At 41.6% G+C, this 24,093-nt stretch overlaps 1 protein-coding gene across 3 annotated transcripts; it reads left to right on the top strand.

Moving 5' to 3' along the window:
- Positions 1-244: 244 nt before the first annotated feature.
- Positions 245-22,392, top strand: pik3r1 (phosphoinositide-3-kinase, regulatory subunit 1 (alpha)). 3 transcript variants are annotated; one of them, XM_063478079.1, is made up of 15 exons: positions 245-484; positions 1,524-2,154; positions 11,916-12,008; positions 12,085-12,159; positions 12,375-12,506; positions 13,193-13,394; positions 13,706-13,788; positions 18,116-18,317; positions 18,413-18,593; positions 18,697-18,822; positions 18,907-19,049; positions 19,139-19,315; positions 19,430-19,504; positions 19,588-19,758; positions 19,912-22,392. In XM_063478079.1, the coding sequence occupies exons 2-15, from the start codon at positions 1,818-1,820 to the stop codon at positions 20,099-20,101; spliced, it is 2,187 nt and encodes a 728-aa protein (XP_063334149.1). In that variant the 5' UTR covers positions 245-484; positions 1,524-1,817; the 3' UTR covers positions 20,102-22,392. The 3 variants fall into 3 exon arrangements, with proteins under 3 accessions (XP_063334149.1, XP_063334151.1, XP_063334152.1); XM_063478081.1 differs by lacking the exons at positions 245-484; positions 1,524-2,154; positions 11,916-12,008; ... (2 more) ...; positions 13,193-13,394; positions 13,706-13,788 and adding an exon at positions 15,479-15,851; XM_063478082.1 differs by lacking the exons at positions 245-484; positions 1,524-2,154; positions 11,916-12,008; ... (2 more) ...; positions 13,193-13,394; positions 13,706-13,788 and adding an exon at positions 16,686-16,955.
- The last annotated feature ends 1,701 nt before the right edge of the window (positions 22,393-24,093 follow it).

The following is a 24,093-nucleotide window of genomic DNA, read 5'->3' as shown; positions in this document are numbered from 1 at the left end:
CGTTTAATTTCACCAGCCAACAGAACATAGGTAACGGTAGGACTGCGTGCAAAAGTTATGTAATTTCCACAGGTGTTTTAAGTTGCAAGAGTACACGGAAAGGGGAGTGCCCACCACAACAGGAATACGATTGGATAGATTATGAGGCGTTTTTGATTGACAGAAAGATGGACCAATGAGATGCCGCTCTGTGCTTGCCCCCTTGTTGGCCGTAGAGGCGACGTTCAAGGGAACATTTGTTCTGGATGGTGAAGCTGTACCGTCACGTCGGCAGGGTGTAGGTCGTAACATTTTGTTCTTCTCATTAAATCGGATTTAAAGTCGAGCCGAGGGTTTTTCTTTTTCAACCGTGCGCGTAAGAGAACCGCCAACGGCTGCAATTAAATCTTCGCACACCGCAAATCTAAAGCTTAATAACGAATTGGAAGTGTTTTAGTGTGGAAGAAAGAGGGCTCGTTGCATTCGTCTGCGGATCCGTGTACGAGTAAGTTATTGCTCTCCAGTGTTTTTAACCTCGCTACAAAGAATTTATTTCTTATGAAGTTAGAATTAAAGCGTGTTCTTGTTAAGTAGTTACATTTTGTTGAGTTATTTAAAACTACTTAAAGCTACTCATCATCATCCTCGGTTTAACATGCACTCCTTTCTTCATTCAAGTTTTTTTTTTTCCCCAATTCCCTGTTCTGCTAACTTTTTCGTTACAACTCTAACCTTGCTAATAGCTTAAGCTATCTGATTCTGGTTTTAAATAGAGACGTTTAGTAAACCCTTATCCCATTTTCCCCTAGCTGATAGCTAATTAGGTGGTGGTTTAGTTTAGCAGCAGGCTGATGTTGGCTAGCTAACTTAGCTGACTACTCCCCCGACATTTTTGCAGCGGCTGTAAAGTTGCACCGCAGGGCTGTAAAGCCGCCAGCAGAATAAACTGGACCCATGCATACGTTTTTTAACACACAAATTCGCTCCCTGCGCGTTTTAAAACTCTAAACATATTAATAAGGGTGATATTTATTTATATAACTCTGTCGGCACTAGAATAAAGCTGTCAAGTATAATGCTAACGTTAGCCCACTATATGTTGGCAGGGCAGCAGAGAAGTCGATTTCAGTGTGCCAGAAACTGTAAATGTTCCAATAAAACTACACTGTCATCAATATGGAGTCTGCTCTTCAGTAAATGATTTACTTTTTAATAGTTATTTTGTTGGCAGCTGATTTAAAAAAAATAATAATTAAAAATACTGAGTGGGTCAGTGATGACACACATTAGAACTGTTGCAGACATGATTTGGAAGCCATGCGCCAAAGTGGGGCCACAAATGCATTATGGCGTATCATTGTAAAAGTGTGCATTTTAAATGTATTTACTGTATACTGTGGGCCTACTGTGAGAAGTTGCAGACTTCTACAGTATTTATATTGTAAAAACTTGGCATAACCCATTTTGTTCACATTGGGCATTGTAAGGAGCCCATCATTGTCTTGTGCTGCCTGTTGTAAATGCTCTTTCCTCTCATCTTACAGGTCTGGGCAGCATTATCAAGATCACAGCTGCAGGCCATTTACTGATGGGTACATACTGCGAGGCAACACACCAAGAGAGCTGCAAATTATTTGCGAGAGACGGGAACTGTGAAAGAATGAAGACAAGCTAGAGACTGTTTTCACTGTAAAATCATAAATTGTAGCTTTTTAGAAGAACAGCCATTTCAACTAGCAAATGAGTAGCTGGGCTTAAGTTACTCAGAAAAAAACCCCTTGAAAAATAACAAGACTGGTTCAGACTCATCTTTACAAGTGAACATTAAACACACAAACATGAGTGCTGAAGGGTATCAGTACAGAGCACTTTATGATTATAAAAAAGAGAGGGAGGAGGACATTGATCTGCATGTTGGGGATATATTGTTGGTAAGCAAAGGAGAGCTGGTGGCTCTTGGGGTCACCGATGGCCTGGAGCAGCGGCCAGATGAGATTGGCTGGTTGCCAGGCTTTAACGAGACCACTCAGGAAAAAGGGGACTTTCCTGGCACCTATGTAGAGTACATTGGGAAGAAATGGATCTCTCCCCCTACACCCAAGCCAAGGCCCCTGAGACCCTTACCTGTAGCTCCAGCCTCCTCCAAGTCAGAGATGGACTCGGACTCAGAACAAGGTGAGTTTAAACAAGAACTGTTAAACCATTTTTATTGGTATCAAATTCATGTGTGTTCTCCTTTATCTCAAAGTTCTGAAGGTTTTTTTTCTGGATTACCAGCATAATACAGCGCAGTGTGATCTCGGTACGAAAAAGGGGACACATGCATGAGCTATCTGTATATCCTGCTAGTTTAAGCTACAACAGTTTTCATAATCTGTCTTGACATTATTATTAATTGTGACAATTTGAATGTATTAAAATCCTGAGGGTGTAAACTGATGTTAACAATATTGACCCCCCCCCCCGCCCCCAACTGTTATCTGTTGCTTTGTGCATTCTCTGGTAGTCCACTGACACAGACAACTAGTTAAGTGTTAAAGTAAAACCTTAGCAAGTCACAGTTGTGAATCTGTTATCAGCAGGATGCTGATGCTGCAAAACAGGGTTTTGTTTAACAACTCTGCCTGGTGCGGTACAGCTGCACTGAATGTGAACCATGCTCAGTCCCAGAGGACACGGGCTCTGGTGTTTATGCTGGATATAGTACACCAGAGCATTTTCTGCAAGCCATATGTTACCAGCCGAGATCATCCATTTTTGTCCTCAAACTGCATCTTAAGGGAATGCAGTTCTCGTACCAGTGTGGAGAAGCCTGTGTAGCTCAATGTATACACTGGTAGCAGGGGGGCAGTTAAGCTAGCTCAAGCAAAACTGATCGATTGTGTCATCATTTAAACTATAATTTACTTTACACTTTTTTTTTTTTTTTTTTTTTTTTAGCAATGTAACCAATCATTTTCTGATCTTTTTTAAACACCTTGTTAAATCTGTAAAAATATCAATCACATATTACTAACATCACAGAATATCTAAGTTATAGCTGAAATATTTTGGTGGGGGGGGGGTGTCTCTATATGTTTTTTTTTTTGTTTTTTTTTTTTTTTTTTTTTTTTTTTTGTGGGTAAAAAAAATTTATTTCGAGATGTTTGCAGTTCAAAATGACCCTTTGAAATGTGAGTCAGTGTTACAGCTCAGGCCGCAACTATGAACTGCAGTTAAAACTAGTCTTTTTAAAGACTCTGTGGCTTGTGTTAATGTGCACTTGAAGCTTTTTGCTCACCTAAACAGCAGCTGTAGTCGCCAGGTTTCTAGTTTTTAGGCCATTTGTGGTGCTATTGTGAAATTCTTTGCTGTGGTCAACAGTGCGAATGAGGAGCTGTTTTTCTTTTTTTTTCTTTCTTTTTTTTTGTTAAAAAAGGGGCATATGTTGAATGGATGTGTTGTGGTTGAGTGGCAGCACTGCCAAGTGTGAATGTAGCACTGAGAGAAGAAAAGTTGCTGTGTCCTGGGTGGTGGTGTGAGCTGGGTGGGGGGGAAGGGAGAAAGGGCCCAGAGTTGTGGGTAAAAGGGGAAGAGAGTCCCTGTGCTAGTTTCAGGATGGGTGCATGAGGATCAGGGCTGAAGTGGAGCTGGGGGCTTGGCAGAGGGGCTGCAGCTGGGATTGGGGTAGGTGGCGGGCTTTGGGAGGAGCTTGGGATCTGCATGCTCAAGGGGGCTTTGAAGAGGGTCTTGTGCTCGGAGTGTTTGTGATTTATTGCCCACCACCAAGGGATCCTGCTCCCTTCCTCCTACTCCAGATTTTTTTTTTCTCCTTCCTCCTCCTTTTTTTCTTTTCTTTTTTTTTTTTTTTTTTTTTTAATGTTTTGATAGCTCCTACCATCAGCTCTGGTCCCAGGAAAAGGGTGGAGAATGGAGGGCTTGGAAAGGGGCCTCTCCTCCCTTAGCCACAGGGGGGGTTTACATGAGTGCAGCAGATGTGGAGAGGGAAAGAGAGAGACTAAAGGGCTGGGCTGGGAAACTATTAGTCCTCATTCCAGCGTTCAGCCTTTCTTTTTCTTTAATGTTTTTTTTAAATTTTTTTAAAGTGTTGCTCCTTTTACTAGGCCTCTCAGTTAACTGAATATACATGTGTAGTGATGCCAAGCACAAGGAACTTGGAAAGCGAATAACCAGCTCAGAGCTCCATTTGCTTATTTGATTTAATTAAAAAAAAATCCACAGTTGGTTCCCAAACTGAAATTCTCCAAGTTTAAAAACTTCTCACACCTTTCACGTCTAGTATGTTGCTTTTAATGGTGAAAAAGAAGTAATTGAGGTGGAATTTCAAATAAACTGAGTCAGAGTAGTACTAAAAGAAAAAATACAAGCAGCTGCTTTTAGTCTGTAGCCAATTGTGTAATTCCTGATGCCCAACAAGCACGTTGCATGTTAAAATTGTTTAGACAGCGACTATGTTATGGCCTAATATTAACCTCGGTGTTTTCAGTTCAGTGTTTTCAGTGTGTAATTACTTTATTTTTCTCCTCCCAGCTGTTGGCCAGCATGAGCATTTTTTCCCCTCTTCCCAAAACGTTAGATAAGTATGAATAACCGGTTGTTGCTCTGCACGCTATCACTAGGTACAGCCTACCTACACGCTCGGTCTTGTTTAAGGATATATTTGATGGCATCGGGCTGTGTTCCCCTGCTTGTCTGAGCCTTATCAGTATGTTTGAAGTTTTCATGTGCACAACATTATGGTACGCGGGATTTATCAAAAAAAAAAAATGCAGTGAAATGTTTTATAGCTTTCTGCTAAATATGCCTCCTGGTGTGTATGCAGACTTTTTTGGTTACCAAAAAATGAAATGTGGATTTTATAACTAGTAATGGATGTACTTAATGGAGCATCTGTGCTGGCTACTGGAAGGCTGAGTGCAGCCTGTACAGAGGAGACGTTTCAGGGAGAGCACTCTGCATAGCTGGAGTTTGAGATAATGCAGCTCTCCTTCTCGGGGCCTCTTTAGCACTCAGGCTGACATCTGCTAGATTGAATACACTTTCTGTTGGTAGTGTCATTTTTTTCGCTCTTTTTTTTCCCCTGCTAAGAGCTCACTTTTCTCTTAAATTATACATGTAATGACTTTGGCGTAGGTTTCAAATTGGTACACTCTTTTCATTTGTCCAGAGAACAGTCACAGTTCGTTAAATCCATCCAAATCAGCAGCAGAATAAGCACAGCAGAAGTTTATCGTGTGATAGTTTGCTCTGATGTAGTGTTCCTCTGTGGGACTAAAGGCAGCTGGGGCCAGGAATTTGGTGGTCGGGGGTACGTACAGACTGCATAGTGGACTGATTTGTACCTTTGTGATGAATCTGTATTGTGCTAAGTGCTGATTGCTGTAACTCGACGCACAATACAGCTATACAACAAATGGGTGGATGATGAATAGCACCCTAGCGATTGCTCTGTGCTGTCATTGTTATCAGTGGACAAGCTGCTGGCAAAAGGAAATATATTTGACTTTTGTACTAGGTGGAATATTAGTATGTTTAGAAGCTGTTGAGAGGACAGGAAGAGAGAGAGAAAAAAAAAAAGCTTTAGTCAGAGGTGAGAAGCGTGTCAGTGACAAATCCAGTGCCTGTGAATCTCAGACTCGAGCTGGATTTAAATATATTATGACTTGTCATAGTTTCCAGAATGGGGAGGGGAGCCTTGTCACATGCAGTGTGTTTAAAGCAGCCCACGTGACAAAGGAAATTTGCATTCACATCATTAAATTGCAGATATAATAAAATTTAGTGTTGACTGTCCTTAAAAAAAGTGGGTTTGTTAGTTTTGTTTTTTGTTTGTTTTAGCATCCCAATTCAAACCCAAGATGACAAAGTTGTTTTTCCCCTCACATTTTTAGTTTTTCCATTTGTCATCCGTTTACTATTGAGCAGTCCCTTCATTTTTCATTTTAAAGTTTAGTCTGTATTAACCAGCTACCCTTTCCCATCTAGTGTTCATCAATTTTTTTTTTTTTTTCTTGGAGCCTTCTCCATGGATGGTTTGTATTGTAAACTGATATATGATGCAGAGACAAATAATGTAGTAGCTTCAATAACTGATTGCATTGAATTTTTCCTCTGGTCGGTTTAAAATGTAAAATTAAGAGGCACTTTAAGCATTGCTTAAAACTGTTAAACTGCTTTAAATAACAGTCAGTGACGTGTGTGTGTGGTGGGGGGGGGGGGGGGATGGTGACCTGTTCTTAATCTGTGTGGATGTGCCAGACATGACATTTATTTTTTTCCCCCTTCTGTCTGCCTCAGAGAATGTCAGACTGAGGTTATAGACACTACAGTTAAGGGGACAACTCTACTGCTGCTCAGTATATGACAGGGAAAAAGACTAGGACTCAAAAAATAACAGATTCATTAAAAAGAAAAAAAAAAAAATTGTGTGTTTAAGCAAGTGAGACTTGTGTGCATCAAAGTGTGCATAACTGTTTCATTGCATGAGGCCGTTCAGAGGCTGAAGTCTGAATTGCCAAATCTTCTTTACGGGAGTCGGAGCATGTCTGCTAGCAGGATTAAGAAATGGAGCAAGCAAATAAGGCAGGGAGGAGCAGACACAGACTCGGTGCAATTAAACAAAGGTGAGATTGGAGAGTAACACAATGTCATTGTGGAGTGGACACAATAAATCATCTCCTCCATTCAGTTATATCTGTCCTGGAAGTTTGTTTGCATTGTTTTGCATCAAAAGTCCTGGTCACTTCTGTTAAGGCAGACCTTCCCAAAGTGTGGGGCCCGCCCCCTAGGGGGGGCGCAAAGCCATTACGGGGGGGTGCGACATGAAAAGGAAAAAACAAAACAAAGCAAAAACAAAACATGAAGACACTGCTAGCATGGGGCGCCTCCACAAACGCAAATCAGGAGATGAAGCATTGCTGAATATGTTTCCAAACCAACTTCATTCTAAGCCAAAGACTAGAAAATATGGTGACGCATATCTTCCCTTGGGGGGCCGCGAACAATTTTTCCAATAGGGCTTTGGAGTTGACGTCAAGCTGCAGTGCATTGTGGGATCGCGGCGCCATGTCAGAAGGCCACAAATCAAAACAAACACACTGTGTTGATAGCAGGACTGCCAGAACCACGCTTAAAATCAGCGCAAAAGACAAAGGGCTGTATCGCGACCGATTGCACCCAGACGCCAAGAGACGGTACATGGAAAAAAAAAAATAGCGTGCATCGGTAATGTAGACCTGTATGAAATAAGGCAGTGGAGTAGAAACCCAGACGGCCTACCGCCGTTGTCCTATCCCGATATCTTCGCATACCTTGTCTGTGGAGTCAGCGCATACACGGCGAATCATTTTCGGAATTATAAATCCCTGGAGGCGCACATCTAATTCACAAACGGTTGGGTACAAGATTTGGCCGTTTTTAAGCCTCCAATTTGTGAGTACGTTGACCATATGACCAAGATACAGCCAGAGGTTGCCAGCTGTGCGTTGCCATGTAAATAGTTTGCATTTCATGTGTATGTACTTGCTAAGTACATGTGAACAGATCTTGAATAAAAAAAAATTAACATACTTTTCTTTCCTGTTTCATATTTCATATGCTGGTTTGCCTGCAATAATGCCAAATAATACGCTACTCCGTCAACATGACGTGGTTCTGCAGCATCACACATTAGGATGTTTTATCTAATTATCTATGACCTCAGCGCATTCAAAATAACACTAAAAGCCTATTAAGAGAGATATGAATTTATTTAGAACTCACCGGAAAGAAAATGCCGCGAGCAAACCAACAAAAAATTGGGGATGGCAGAGAACTCGATATCCGCTCGTCTGACCGCTGCAATCCAAGCCTGGCGTCTTCGTTTAGTAATATCGGATACATGAGGTCCCTCCCGTTGCCTCCAGGAGGGGAAACGATGAAAAGAGAGCCCATTTTCCAGCTTCTTGCCTTCCCTATCGTGTGATCTAACATTGCAACACAGCACGTACGAACCATAGCTGACGCTTCCGTGTGCTTTCTTTGGCCTACTGTCATGGCGGGAGGGGGCGTGGCCCCGCTCCCGTGACTTCACGCTCCAAAGCCCTATAAACAAAGGGGGGCCCAGCAAAAAAAAGGTTTGGGAACCACTGTGTTAAGGCAAGAATTGCTATATTTGTGTTTTCCCTCTTGTGCCTCTTAATGTGTCATCAGAAAAAGAGCCTTTGCAGTTGCATATCTCAAAACTATTGCGGTTAAGCAGCCATCATGATATGCAGTGGTGCAAGACTAAGATGACCTTCTTGGAAATGCTCAAGCCCAACTTGGTGAAGTTCTTGAATAAGTCATTTGCCAACCAACAAAAATAATTTGATTATGATTGCTGTGGTCCCTGGTGACATTTGGCTTTTGCATCAGAATAAACAAAAATAAAAAGTTTTAGTCCTGTTTTGATTTGACCTTTTGATAACTTGAATATATTCTCAAATTAAATAATATACTGTAGCTGTGGTTTTAATAAATCCGTGCACTATTACAAGCTAGTTCACATTGAAAGTGGCTAATCTTTGAATGAAGACACTGTTTAATCATCCATTTTTACTTTATAATTTAAAGTGAGGCAGTAGTGTAGGTTGTACAATTGTGCTCAAGCCATTTAGGTTATCAGATTTGGAGTTGATTTATTTTAATTTGATGTGAGAGGCTTCATTGGTTCTTAAATTTGATCTCACATTAGGAAACTGGGTGCTTGCATTACTTTTGCAATTCACTGATGCTCTGTGCTTCATAGGGTTAATTGCCAAGCTGTAGCAACAGTCTCCTCATTGGCTGTTACTTTGCTTTTGCACTTCATCTTCCAGCCTGCAGGAGGAGACATTGCCTGCCCTTTTTCCTAATTCAGCTCAGGGCTTCACTATTCAGCACAGTCATGCTCAGACATGTTAGTGCTGCCCATGCCAACAGAAAATCCAGAGAATTTGGCATTGCAAGGGTTTTAGGTTTTGGTAATACTATAAACTAGCTGCACCTAGTCTTACTAAATGCTACTGTAGAGACAAACAACTTTGAATTTTTTTTTTGTACATTTTGCACAATTTTTACTTTAAAATGTGTTAGGTGGTGATCTATCTGTGGGTCTTCACCAATGTGCCTTGGCTAGACCTTTTTTCCAGACGAGAAGAAATGTATAGGCTAAAAACGTTGGTTGCCTGAGCAGGCCTTCTAAATTTATCCAAAGTGAGCGCTATCTTTAGTGCACTGGTAGTGCCCCAGCTCTGTTCTGCCCACAGTCCTTTCGGCTCAGACGTGCCGTTTGAACCGGACAGATTGTTCCCCACACCACAGCAGCACCAGTGGCAGCTGCATCGACTTCCTCAACCTGCGGTTGTCTAACTGACTACTGACGGGCTGAGGCCTTGGGGGATATCATGAGGTCTGCCAAACATGCAGACGTGTAGAGGCACGTCCAAGGGGCCTCTGTCTCCATACCCTAGTTACCACAGAAACCAGCTTCTATTCAAGTCTTGGAGAGAGTCTGAGGAAGTGTAGCCTGTCAGCTGTTGTAAATGGAGCAAAACAATGCCAGCACATTGTGTTAATAGTGCAGTAATGCTACTGTAAAACATAGAGGGCCCTGTTTGTTTAATAGAATTAAAATTACCTTTCCAGAGAGAGTTGGAGATTCAGTTTGCATAAGCTACAGTAAGGAGTTTTGCAGAACCTGCATTCATCTTGTGCAATTATCGCAGTTAAGTATACCTATGTGCAGTAGAAAAGAAATGGATAACTTTTACTGTAGCCAATTTTTACTCATTACCAATTTTTACAAAGTTTTTCTAGAATTAATTTGCCTTCCATGAACACATCAATTATAGGTTGGAGGTGGGCTTTTTTTTTCTTCTTCTTCCTTTTCCTTTCCCCTTTATGTTTCTGTGGTTTGGCCTGTATGGGCATGTTGAGCCTTGATCTCATGCCAAGGCATCTCAGAAATCATCACTGATACCTTGTAGCATTTCCGCAATATTTCTTCGGCTACTTGATACAATTCCATTGGTGCCGAAACTATCACATTGTCGACAGTACCAAGAAGCAACTCTATATCCTTCCTGACCCGTGTCCCTCAGAGGCTGACTGTGGTAGGAATAAATAGGCTGGAGGATCACTTGGAAGATTCTCCTTGTTTTTTGGTTTGTCTCCAAGCTGTACAGAAGTACGAGCAGCTGTTTGTATATCAATGTATTAATCATTTTCAAGTGTTTAATGTTTTTTAGTCTAAGTAAATGTGTGAAAATTTGCTTGTTCCTTACACATATTTGTGATTTATTGTTTAAAAATTCCAGGCATCGTGCTGTCATGTGCTTTTTGAACATTGTGACAGCGGGTGGGTCGGTGTTCTAAATTTAACTTCAGGTTGTGAATTTGGTTTCTCAGAAAACCTTTTGGCTGTAGAAGGAAGATCGTGTTGGATATCTTGTCTGGGAGAAAGATTACATTTCCAAGGTGTGTGATGGCTGCACTGCATGTCTCGATCTCTATTTCAGGAAACTTTGCAAAGTCTGAGATGGAACACCAACTTCTGAGAAACCTTCCTCCCCCCTCCATTCCCTTTCAGTTTGTATTTCCAATAACATCTTCCAGATGACCAGTTGTCCAAAGTGGATTTTTGTGTGTTCTCTGGTTTGAAAGACTTTACTAATACATGTACTTGACACACAACAAGGCAGCCTGGGTCCTGCCCTAGCCAGAGAATGTGGTTCAGAATTTATTATTTAACTGACTGAACCCTCTTTCATGCAAAAGGGTAGCTTTTCAGTAACCCCTATGCGTCTATGTATTAGCCACACCAGTACTTGGCCTTTAATGCCTGATTCAGAAAAGTAATCACTTTTAGGTGGAAAGAAAGAAAAAATAATGTTAAGAGAAAGGGTCCCATTCATAGTTTTGCAGCATTTTGAAACTGCAGACCTGATGTTGAACAGTTGAGCCTTTCAGGAAAAAAGCCTTTTCAAAATATGCCTTGGCGAAGATTTTATTTAGATTTGCCAACTCCCCTCCTGCTTTCATGTCCACACCTGGGTGCAAAGTTCTGAAGGAAAAATAAGTTAAAAAAAAAAAAGAAGTCAGACCTGGCTTACCTCATATCACAGGATATTTGCTTAGTTCCTTGGTCTGCCAAACCTTAACTTCAGTGCTCAGCACCTCCTGTTGAAACAGCCTTTTATAAATACTCACATTTTACTTTTGAAGCCACTTCATTGGTCTTGTACCTGCTTCCTTTGAAGTTCTGAGGAGTCAAGAATCTAATCAGTCTTTGCTGGTTCAGATGAATGGCAGCCCCTTACCATTTAAGGTCACATGAACAGTCATCACAGGATTAACTGTATTTAACTGACTGGCCAGTTGATATCTTTATTTGGTTACACATAAACTATAGATACTTTTTTGATCTTACAAAGGGAATTCGTTGTGGTACAGTAGCATAAGAGTAAAAAATAGAACAATCTCCAAAAGGTGTAACTAAATTCTGCTGTGTGGGACTCAGTTTTGAAAGTAAAACCAGCCATTGTCAGCACTCACCTCGAAGAAATGAGCTTAGTGAAATCCCCTTAAAGCCGTGTCTGTTTTGCAAACAGCCAACAGCATAGGGCAACTGATTGTCTTGGTCGTGATTGTGTTGTTGTTTGATTTGGAAAGCATAGGTTGGATGTAGAAACATTTTCTCTTCTTGCTTTGCTGGCTTTTGTGGTTTGGGAAGGGCAGGGATGCTAAAATGTAATTATTCAACTGTTATTAGCAAATTGTGTGGTGCCAGCATATTTATTGGACTGAGTAATTTGATTCACAGGTATGACGCTGGATTTGTACTAAGCCTTGGTGGGAGGATTTTCACTCTTTCACACAAACTGAAATTGCTTGTTTTATTTATTTAAATTTATTTTTATTTTTTTTATGATCTTTAGGTTTCTGCTTGCCCGACTTGACGGAGCAGTTTTCCCTTCCAGAGATTGCTCCACCCATTTTGATCAAACTGCTGGAAGCAATTGAGAGGAAAGGTGAGCTTGACTGAATCAATTTCATATTTTTGTTGGCATTTATTTGGCATGTTATGTTTCATTAATTATTTTGTAGGTCTGGATAACCCCACATTATATAGAACATTTACCGCTGGTGCTGGACTTGAAGTCAGGCAGTATTTTGATTGTGGTAAGTATCTCTTTTTATCATGTGTTTTATAAGCCCATATGAAGAGGAAGTCTGAGTGGAAAAAATGAGTGGGGTGCATAAAAAAAGGTTTCTAAGTGTGTGCCTAACAGTCTGTTGGCCCAGAAGAGTCTGTGCTATAGTTAAACCTATAAATATACATTTCACTTTACTGAAGTGAGTTTAAGCGTGCGTCTTTGTGCTGTTCTGCATTTCAGACCCCCCATCTGCAGACTTGGATCACCTGGAGCTTCCAGTCCTGTGTGACGGTCTGCGTAGGTACTTGCAGGATCTTCCCCAACCCATCATCCCCACTGCAATATATGCTCAGATGGTTCACAGTGCTAAAGGTGAGAGCAGGTTCCCTTACAGTTTCAGTGGTCATTTGTTGACTGTACAGGTTGGCCTAAAGAGAAGTGCTGACGTAATGCACTCGTGCTCTGCTGCTGAACATCATGTACTCATGAACACTAAACCACAAGACCTCATCAGTACCCATTGTGTCTGAGGACTTCTTTTTTTTCTTTTTCCTTTTTTGTTTTTTGTTTGTGTAAAATGAGCTTTTATTTTCTAAAACGTCTATGGGTCCTTTAAGAAAATAAGAAATATAAATGTATGTATTTATTTCTTAGTGGTAATTGTGTATTTTAGCACATTTTCTTAACCTTTGTCTTGCTGTCTGTTGCAAGCAGAGGGGAAAAGAAGAAATTCTCAGTGTTATGCCGCGCTGCATTCTCTTGCTGTCACATGGCCAGAAACAGGATATCTGCGGTTAATAGGAACTAAAACAAGCCTGAAAGTTTATCTCTAGCATCTCTGAGCAGCCAATCACCTGCCAGTGTACCTTATGCTCATTGTCAACCACACAGTGTCTCTGCGGTTTTCAAGTCTTTATTGCACATGACTCCTTTTTCCATTTCTTTACTGTGTAAAGAGAGCTTTCATTTTGTGCTGCTTTTTAACTGCAGAAGACTTTAAAGTAGGGCACTTTATCTCCTGTCTTACTGAACCTTTTGGCTATTCTCATCTTCAACAGAGGTGGTGAATCCTGAGGAATGTGCCCAGCTACTACGTCGCATTGCCAGCGCCCCAGGCCGGCCTCCCCAGTACTGGCTGACTCTCCACTGTCTGCTAAGGCATTTTGCTAGAGTGTGCCAAAACGGTTCCAAGAACCTGCTCAGTGCCAGATCGCTGGGGGAGATCTTCAGCCCTGTGTTTTTCAGACAACAGCCCACCAGGTGGGTATCGGGAGTGTAAGGCTTATGCTGCATATTTTGGTTTGTAAAAGATAGGCAGTCAGCAGACAGATAAGCATGCAGGCTTAGTCAAGAAATGGCAAGACACGCACTGCAGTGTATCACACATTCATGTGTTTTAGCTGTACACGGATGTAGGTAGGTTGGAGCTTTTCTGCTTACCAGCTGTGCTGCACAATTAAAGTAGCTAAGCCTGAATTGCTATCTGATTGAAAACCGCACAGAGCAGCAGCGACTGTCACCTTGGCTCTGAAACAAACTTTGTTTACCTTGCTTTTTTGTCCCCCTCACAGTTGTGAACCCAGTCTGGATTCTCACATCAAGATCATTGAGGTTCTGGTGACCAGTGAGTGGAGTGACAGTCAAGCTGCACCAGGTAATTGACTGCTGTATTTTTGCTCGATTTTTCACCCATCACAAAACTACTAAGTGCTGTTCCTACTACTGTGGGTGCTCAGGGCATGAAAGTAAACGGTTAAAAAAATGAATTCAGTTAAAAAGGAAAAGTAGATGGAAAGGATGTTGTGCATTGCATTACTGATCTTACTGAAAGCTGTAAGGAACTTGTGCAGGATTTACATTGAAAGGAGAACATAAATGTATGTTCTGCATTGACTGTGCACAGCACTGACTGAGACCTGAGCTATTAATAGCTTGAAGAGGAGGGTCGAGACTTAGTGCTGCTGCAGTTGTAGGGAACCACAAAGTACCCAGTGATTGGAAAGTTACTCACATTATGGTGCTAAAGCAAGTTGATTTTTTTTAGCATGTGCTTATTAGTAGAAACAAGTGTTCTAAGTTGAATCTTTGTGGAATAGTTTGAATTAGGTCTGCTCAGTTTGTAAAGCATGAAAAGTTTTCTTTCTGAACTAGCATATTTCCATGTTGCAGATGAATGCTTTTTTATGCAATAAAATGGTATTATGTATTATGTAAAAGGTTCTCACTGGAATTTAATGACTACAAAGTAGCAACCTGTGTTAGAACAGTATTTCTCTGTCTGGCTTTATTTTTGTCAGCCTCATGAATATGAAAATTGGGGAATTTGCACGTGATGTAAAATCTTCAGTAAGATTCTGGGTTGTTCTTGGAGCACATTTTTATTTTTTTTCGTCTCTCCTCTGGCTTTTGCTGTTACGTAGCATGTGCCTCCAACAGTATAGATGACAGATTTGTACAAGTCTGATTTTGTTCGTGTTACTGCAGTGGACTGCATACAGACAAAGCTGGTTTGGTGATTTGAGACAGCAGAGCATTGCGTGGCAGTTCTGTTTTTACAGCTCTAGTTGGGAGCGGTGTCATTGGCTGGCCCAGAGGCCCAGCACTGACTGTGGCTGCTTAAACTTTTTATTACCTGTTAGGACTATTTATAACGCTCCTGTGCATGGTCTGCTCTCAGCTGTCAGTGATTTGCACCTGCAGGGAGCTCTTTGGCTGTGGGCTTGATGGATGGCTGAGAGAATGGTCGGGCAGGCAAGAGAGAAACCCTGAAATGCTTTTTGTTGGTTCTGCACATACCCATAAAGACTGTACCCAGTGTAACACATGGCAATGTTTAGTCGGGCCAGACTGGTTTCAGTCACCTGTCTAATGCAAATAGTACGGGTAAATAACCTACTTTCTAAACACACATGTACGGAACATGCATGCATTTCTGTGAATGACCTGTATGCGCGTGTGTGTGTGCCTCCTCCCAGTTACTGCGTTCCTATTTTAAGTAAGCGACAAAAGGCCCACTTAGATTTGGTTGGCTGGAAAGTCGGCCTGCTCCACAGAGCACTTCTTGTTAACTCAGGGCTCCTTGTAGTTCTAGGGCCACTTGCCTCCCCCTTCAGTGGATGTCCACATGTCCTCCCTGTCTCAAAGTGCTCAACTCAGCAAATATTTGAAACTTTGCAAGTTAATCATAAGACTGCCCCCCTCCTTCCCCACCCCCCACCCCCAAGCCTCCGCCTCTACAAACAGAAAGAGGGAGTGACCAAAGAGCATAGAGACACACACAAACCAACGCAGCTGGCACAAGTGGCTGCTTTCAGAACAGGCTGCATCGACACTGGAGCGGCTCCCGCTAATCATTAACTTTGTGACTACACGTGAGCAGGCCCCCGCCTCACAGGGCTCAGAAAGGGAAAGACAGAGAGACTCAGCCCTTTACCGCACCTTCAGCAGGAACTGAGCAGTCAGTCAGTGAGACAGTCGCATGCGGCACCTGCTTCACGTCGAGCGGATTACCTGGATTTCATTAAGAGGCGCACAAAGCCGTGACCTTTTAAGAATTAAAACAGACCACTTCCATGTACTCACTGGTCTAAACTATGAAATGGAGCTTTACAGAAGGACTTGAAACTAACTCTGTTGGATTTACTTTATTGTTTGGGAATAAAAGAGAAGCTGCAAAGAAGAGCGAATTGATTCCTCGAGACATGCACAACTTGCAACGTAAGTTTGATGTTCCAGGTCTTGTCTTATAAAGCTGTCAGAAGTGGAACATTATGTGTTCTGCTGCGTTTGCCTTCAGGCTATAACGAAATGGGCCTCATGCGTAAGATTAAGACACAAATGTCACAGCTTAGAAAAGACAGAACAGGAATAATAGGTTTGTTTTAGTAAGACTTCAATCTTCGCTAGCAGCAAACTTGCCTCGGGCAACTGCTCATGCTTATGAGTTATGGGCCATACTTGGAGAGTGCGCATGAACCTCTGCATTAAGATCAGACAAAAGAGGCTCTTGAACATTTAAGTCGTTTATAGTTATGGTGGACAATGGCAAGTTGACGTTAAAGTCTTTTTAAATCTGCTGTTGTATCTTTGGGATTTCTTTTTTCTATCAAAGTGCGGTGGAACAGGTTTGTTCACTTAGGTCTTACTCAAACATTAAAACCTGTTCTTTTTTTTCCCTCGTTTTTTTTCTCATTTGTAGTTGATGTGAACTGTATAACTTAAGCGTCTAAAATTTCCACCAACTGTCCCTCAATTGAACTAAGGACAACAATTGCTTTCACTTGAATCTTCTACCTTTACCAAGAACTGGGGCTATTTTAATTTCACTCAGGAAATCAAGGGAGCTATCCCTGTCGTGCTGAGCGTCACGCTGTGGGATTACAGACGTATTTTGGAGCTCTGGGTGCCGCTGACCGGGCCAGCCATTATAATTTAGCTGCGTACGTGCTGCTGCAGCAGAGTAGGCTTTACGAGTGCCAGCAGTGGGACGGACTAAATGTCCGCACGACACTCGCGGGGAGGAGGGGCCGAGCAACCTGCAGGGGAGCAAGTGGACAAGCTGAACAGAGAGCGAGAGGATGACAGAGGAGAAGCATGGAACAGGCAGCAGGTCCTTTCTCTCTCCTCTGCTAGCAGAGAGATGCGGTGCGTTTGCTTTCGCAGATGGATGCACACCGGGACGCAGTGCTGGTTGATGCAATCGTTTCAGTTATCTATTTAGAGTGTTCTAAAAAGGCGACACTTTTACAATGACCTCATCGCTCACAGGAAATGAAAGATGCAGGAGCGGTTGGTGACAGACCCCCTGTGTGATTGGCTGTGGTAAGTGATGTAACACGTTACTGAGCAAGCTGCCCTTAATGGCTTTTCAAATACGTGTTTAAGTGGCTGTAATAAAGTATTTGTGTGGAGCAGAGGCGAGATTGGCTCAGCCCAAGTTGTCTGTCTGTGGAGGTGTTTGGCTCTGGTTTTAGAAGCCTGGTTTCTTCACACGAATTAGAAATTTCTAGTAATCTGGAGACAAAGTGTGATCAGGTTGGAAGGCAGGCGGTATGCAGAGAAGCGCTGTGGTCGGATTGGTAGGTTGCATTTGCGCAGAATGGAAACATTTGAAATCTATGTCACAGTTGTAGCTGTGTGCACACTGCTTGTGGTTTTAGTGTGCAAAGTTCTGCAAGGTCCATTGCAGCAGGAGGGTTGTGAATGCAGTGGCAGCGAACAACGGCAGTGCAGATTTGTGGGTTTAAAAATAGCCGACTGCCTTATCTCTGCTACTGGTAGCTTCACGGTGAGCTCCAGTTTTAAGAGTTTAATTGATTTACTGATGGTAGAAGAGAATCTGGTTATCCTGCGTTAAAGCGCAGCCTTTCCTGCTGGTAAAGGCTTAAAGGGTCATTAGGATTTCAGTCTGTCCTATTTTACTGTAAAATGTTGTGCAGCCATCTTTTTCTGCTGTTCTCTCTGCATTTTTTTTTTTTTCTGCATGAAAAAGGCTTCACTGCTGCGTTAGGAGCTGGAAATATTTATAGATGGCTCCATTTCTTGAATGAAATTCATTCTCCCTGACTCACGCTTCAGTTCTCCTCCCACTGCCTCACCAATGCTGCCTCTCTGTTGGACATGGGCAGCCCTTTTTTTTTTTTTTTTTTTTTTTTTTTCTTTCCTCACAACCCTATTCATGGAATAGGGTTGTGGGAGGATGCATGAGAGCGAGCATGTGTGTGCCTACGTGCTATCCAGACGAGGGTTCATTCTTTTGAAATATTAAATAAATTCAAAGAGCAAAGTTTTTTTTTTAATTATTTACTTACAAGAAGATCAAGTAAGCATTTTAAAGGCAGCGCAAGCGTTCCCCCCAAATCTGCCTTAAAATGTGAAGATCTCGAGCTCTGAGTCAGCTTTATTTTAACACAAACACTCATAAGCCTAATCGCATTGCAGTTGATTTATTTACATTCTGTGTTCTCTGCCTTTTCCTGCAGCTCTACCTCCAAAGCCACCCAAGCCCACATCTGTGATTAACAACGGTATGAACAACAACATGGCGCTACAAGATGCTGAATGGTACTGGGGAGACATCTCAAGGGAGGAGGTCAATGAGAAACTGAGGGACACTGCAGATGGTACGTTTTTGGTGCGGGACGCCTCTACAAAAATGCACGGAGACTACACTCTGACTTTGAGGTAAGTGTCTTGTCCTCTGTTTCCTCAAATTGACTGTTTATCCATTTGTAGTTAGTGACCTGTTGGTTTAACCGCCGCTGCTGTTTCTTCTACAGGAAAGGAGGAAACAACAAGCTTATCAAGATATTCCATCGAGATGGCAAATATGGCTTCTCTGATCCACTAACCTTCAACTCAGTCGTCGAGCTCATCAACCACTATCGCAACGAGTCCCTGGCTCAGTACAACCCCAAGCTAGACGTCAAGCTGCTGTACCCCGTGTCTAAACACCAGCAGGTGAGGTGGCAGCTCAATGCATCCCAGCAGAATTAAAACACCTGCTTGTTTAAAGCAGTTGAACCTCAACTTTTTCTGTATTTGACTGTGACTCTTTCTTCAGGATCAAGTGGTAAAAGAGGACAACATAGAAGCTGTGGGCAGGAAGCTCTGCGAGTACCACCAGCAATACCAAGAAAAGAACAAAGAGTACGACCGTCTCTATGAAGAGTACACCAGAACATCACAAGTGAGTACCACCCCGCAACTAGCATCAAGAGTGTTACTGCAGTGTTTGTAGGTCAAGTGCTTAACACTGTGCTTCTGCTCGCAGGAAATCCAAATGAAAAGGACGGCAATAGAGGCTTTCAATGAAACTATCAAAATATTCGAGGAGCAATGCCAAACACAAGAGCGCTACAGCAAGGAGTATATTGAGAAATTCAGGAGAGAAGGCAATGAAAAGGAGATTCAGAGGTAAGAACAGACCACACTTTGTTGTGCATCAGCTGATAACAAAATGCTTGCTCTGCTCAGAACTCATCCTTTTTTTCCTCTCCTTCCAGGATCATGGGAAATTACGAGAAGTTGAAATCGAGGATTAGTGAAATAGTAGACAGCAAGCGCAGGCTGGAAGAAGACTTGAAGAAACAGGCAGCAGACTACAGGGAGATCGACAAGAGGATGAACAGCATTAAGCCTGACCTCATCCAGCTCCGCAAGACCAGAGACCAGTATCTCATGTAAGTGCAGCGCCTGAACAGCATCCTGGCTACATCGGAAACTAGTCTTCCCTCTGAGGGAAATCAAAATTGGTCTGTCCTGCTTTCTAATGTCCGTGTCTTTTCTCTTTGTAGGTGGTTGACCCAGAAGGGAGTCAGGCAGAAAAAACTCAACGAGTGGCTGGGAATCAAGAACGAGAGCACAGAAGAGTAAGTTAGCAAGTGTCAATCATCCACTCGCTGGACAAAAAATGTGCGTTTTTCTTGGCAACTTATATTTGTTTTGTTTTTAGTCAATATTCTATGGTGGACGATGATGAAGACCTTCCTCATCATGATGAGCGGACCTGGAAGCTGGGCAACATCAATCGATTACAGGCGGAGGCGATCCTCCAGGGCAAGAGAGACGGAACATTCCTGGTTCGAGACAGCAGCAAAGCGGGATGCTACGCCTGCAGTGTGGTGTACGTATCTAGCTGTTATGTAGAAAAGAATTGTAGTTTTAGTGTTGAAATGTCTACCTGCTGTTACGGCTTCAACCACCACTGAATGAACTAGTTTTAAAGTTGATGGAGAGCATCACAGAGCAGGTTGTGACTCCTGTCCTCTCTTTGCAGTGTGGACGGCGAAGTGAAACACTGCGTCATCAACAAGACCCCCACAGGGTACGGCTTCGCTGAACCTTATAACCTGTACAGCTCATTAAAAGAACTCGTTCTTCACTACCAGCACACGTCTTTGGTCCAGCACAATGACTCTCTGAATGTGACACTAGCGTACCCTGTGTACGCTCAACAGAGACGATGAGGACCCGGACGTATCCATATTGACGATTAAGGCCCCATGGAAGTTGGAGACATGTTTCGACCACCATGATTAAGGCTCCGATAGCCGGACACGGACTTGAAGTTGGAGGAAAAGACACAACAAAGCCTGAAACATTTCAGTGACTTTGCCTAAACCATGAGCCTGAGGCGAGTCTGAATGTAGATTTTTTTTTTTTCCCTTTTTGCTTTTTGTGGGAGCACAGAATCGAGCGAACACTGCTGAACTCGCCCAGCGGAGGACATTTGAGGCCTTCTCCTTATGGTGCTTGTTTTTGTTTTGTTTTTTCCCCCTCTTCCCAAAAGCTTTACCAGCTGGATTATCAAATCGCAACAGAACTCACCGGCTACAAATTTCGTTTTTCCTTTTTTCCCCTTCTTCCCCCGTTGTGTGTGTGTGTCTGTGTGTGTGTGTGTGTGTGTGTGTGTGCGTGTGTGTGTGTGTGTGTGTGTGTGTGTGAGACTGTCCATGTGACCAAATCTCATAGAATCAGGAAACTGTGTGATATTGGAGGGCTGTGTAACACTTTGCTTGTATTAACTGTTCAGTAGCAGACCATGGATCAGCTGACAAATGTAGCAAAATGGCACTTTTTAAAAAACAAACAAAACAAAGTTTCATTTCTTTTTTTGAAAAAAAAAAAAAAAAAAAAAGAAACTCCTATGGACTTTTATTAGAAGAGCAGAGAGGACAAGTATCCACATTCTGCCTTCTCACTGATGAGCATTACAGTGCATACGTAAACTTGATTTGAACTGTGGGCAGGGAGAAACTATGAATGGACTATTCTTTCATGTACATATGTGAAAATGTGCAGTCATGACTCATACCAAAAAGGATTTGTTCCTCTTTAGTTGTATCCTGATCTGCTATGCAAACCTTTCTCCATTTTTATTTCAGAATTGTTTTATTCTGTTGCAAACCCACAATATAAGCTTGTTTTAGTGCTTGAAAAGTATTTTTTGTTCCTGTGTAAATATCCAAGAGGATATTTTGTCAAAATGCCAAGATACAGTTTAAAAAAAATGCTTATGATTTTTAAAGATAGAAACATACTTTATTATAAATTACTTTAACAACTGGTATACAGATGAAAGGTTTTTTTTTTTTGGTTTTTTTTTTGGCTTCAAACTAATGTTTTCTTCTCAGGCAGAGCCTTTTGAGTATTTGAGCTGCTTTAGTCACAAGTACTATTTCCGACAGAGCTAAGCCTACATGCAGTTCTTTGTTAAAACGGACAAAGAAGGTCAGGCTGATGGGATTGTACGACCCTTATCTACCATCACAGAAACAACAGTATAGATTTATTTTGTTATAAAATATATTTGTTCCCATATGAGAATATATCAAAGCAGACTGGTGTTTTCAACTGGTGGATATTGCTATTAAAGTTCAATATGCATTGTACACTTACTATTTTTTCTGTATCAGAAAATCACTGTGTTTACATGGGTGGATCGGCTCATTTCAGATGGTAATATAAGATTTCAAAACCCCTAAAAGAAGGAAAACAAAGAGCCACGTGCTCTATTCCCACACCCTAAATTTGGCTTTTACAAGTCTACGATACAAGTGCGTCAGACCACGTAAACTATGACGTGAAAAATCACAAACTGTATTACTCACACTATATTTTGTAACCCTTCAACGTGTCATCACAGCTGTCAGGTGAACCTGTTGAACGTATCTGTAGAAAACTAGTTGTAGAGACATTAACAGAATCTGATTTTGATAGTTTCCCGTTTTTTGTTGGCATGACAGTTTACTTTTATTTCCATCTTGAACACAACTTGTTCTCTTGGGAACAGTCTACATGTACAAACCACGGAGGAAAGCTTAGTTTTAATTCACAATTTTCGTTATTTACACACAGACTAGTTTAACACATCTGACCAAATTACTCATTCGCAACTTTAAATGTAACACATTTATAGGAATTGTCTTTTTTATTTTCTCTTCCCCTCCCTTCCTCCAAAGCTGTTAACAGGTGTGTCTCATATTTGACATTTAGATCCTCAGCAGCTGCTGGCATGAACATTTTGATTCCCTTTGTCAATTTTTCTTAAGTTTGTTGACAACATGCACCATTATTTCTTTATCCCATTTCTGGGTAGTATTGTTGTTTTATTGTTGTCCTTTTTATTTGAAGCTCCTCTTTGTTGTTGGCGTCCCAAAAACGATTGGATTGAGATTGCCAGTGTTCCCCAGTTTTGCTTTGAATCTGTATTGGGCTTTGTTAAAAATGAAATAAAACTCTTCTTTTTACGAAACAATGGCTTTGTTTTGACTGATGAGTAAAATGAGTTCACGTTAGTGGTGTTCTGTTGTTGGCAGTTTTGGCCAAACCGACAGAGTATGTAACTGATTCTATTCTCTTAACTAGAGTAACTGTAGCTTAAGAGGGTGGTTGACAACTACAATTACTCTGAAACAGCTGCTTCAAAAACGGGGATTAGTGCTGCAGATTTGGTCAACTGATGTTAAAACAAGATGAAGTCGGTCTCTTATTGAATGTTGGCAATTACATCTACACATCTGTCTGTGATAATACAGCAATTAACTTTAAATTCATGGAAATCACAAATCCTTTGCCATATCCATACATGGAAATTCCCACTACTAGATCTGAAACGCATTCCTCCACAAATAGTGGTGCAGTTGCTGCAGGAAAGCCATTTAACTGTAAAGGAACATTCGTATATAATTACTGCTAAAATCGGCATCCAAAACATGCTAAGCTAAACATGAGATTAATGCAATGTTGAACACTCCAAAAGTGACAGCCTACCTCCTTGACCTTGATTTTGATGGAAAATGAGGTCAAGGGGAAGGGCTGATCCAAAGGAAAATGAATTCAGTTATAATCCTAGCAACGTAACAAACCTACTATAGCAATCCCTGAATGCACTTTGATACAGTTAATATATCTTTTAATCTTTGTTTAGAGAGGCAATATGTGGACAAGAAGCAGACTTTATTACAGCATCATATTGTTCAGAGTTCACCTGTGGGGTTAAGAGCCTGTGGTTGAAAATTCAGTTACATTTGAATGATCTGTGCTGAAGTATCCCAGCGATTTATGGGTTGGTCTTATCACCTTTCATTTTCATAAAGGAGGTCCAGGGGGTGCCTTACTATAGAGAATTTCACGAGTTCCTATATTATAACAACTATAATATAAGAAATATGAAAACACTAAAAAGTATATTAACTACTTGGAAGCATCTGTAAGAACGATAAGATGCTTCCAAGTAACTTTGCAAAACTGACTTCTGCTAAATTTTGATACAGCTGATCTTCCAGCATCATAGATTCAGATCACTGAACTGGTTTGAGTTTTTTCCCCAGCATAGTGGTGCGTTACAGACATTTACTGGTGTACAAACCAGTTTTTGTTGACTGACAGCCAGTGTTGTGAAACGCTTTTGATGTTTGAAAGGCCTAAACTTGGTGAGCATGACTGTCATACCAGATGTAGAAAGCAGAACACACTGTCAGTTTGGAACTTTTTCAATGGATTATATCTGTTAGCACATGTACTAGCTAGTGGAAAATTACCATGGAGGTTTACAGAAATGCTGAAAGATGGCCTCGTTGACATTTTAGGGGAAAATGTTGTTTCCAGTGACTTTGCATTTTGTTTCAGAAATTCATGAAACTGTATATTTAGCATATCAAATCATATTCTCGATTGTAGTACCTGAGTAGAACTGAATATGTTGACTTTGAGTTGATGGTGTTAGTTCACGATTTTATTAATAGACTGAAAATGTTTGCAGATGAAGTAGTCCTTTTGGTTTCATCCAGCAATTGCCTCCAGCTGGATGTGGGATGTCTTGCATTTGACATCCCAGTGGCCATGCATCTCCAAGCGTGAGGGCAAAGGTTTGATCTGGGAAACAGTGAAGTGCCCAGACACGGGTGGCGAATGATAGTAGTAGTAGTGTGGGTGCTGGTCAGACAGAGCTGAGCCT

The sequence above is a fragment of the Pelmatolapia mariae genome, linkage group LG7 (genome assembly GCF_036321145.2).
Source record: "Pelmatolapia mariae isolate MD_Pm_ZW linkage group LG7, Pm_UMD_F_2, whole genome shotgun sequence".
NCBI classification, from domain to species: Eukaryota; Metazoa; Chordata; class Actinopteri; order Cichliformes; family Cichlidae; genus Pelmatolapia; species Pelmatolapia mariae.
Note: the sequence above shows the minus strand (reverse complement) of the source record. Positions and strands in the feature narration are given on the sequence as shown.

Bases quoted from the DNA above. Each gene is read 5' to 3' on its own strand.
- pik3r1 (XM_063478079.1), top strand. From the start codon at position 1,818: ATGAGTGCTGAAGGGTATCAGTACAGAGCACTTTATGATTATAAAAAA. The intron at 13,789-18,115 runs GTAATTGACTGC...CTTTTCCTGCAG, and splicing joins TGACAGTCAAGCTGCACCAG to CTCTACCTCCAAAGCCACCC. The intron at 19,316-19,429 runs GTAAGTGCAGCG...TTCTCTTTGTAG, and splicing joins ACCAGAGACCAGTATCTCAT to GTGGTTGACCCAGAAGGGAG.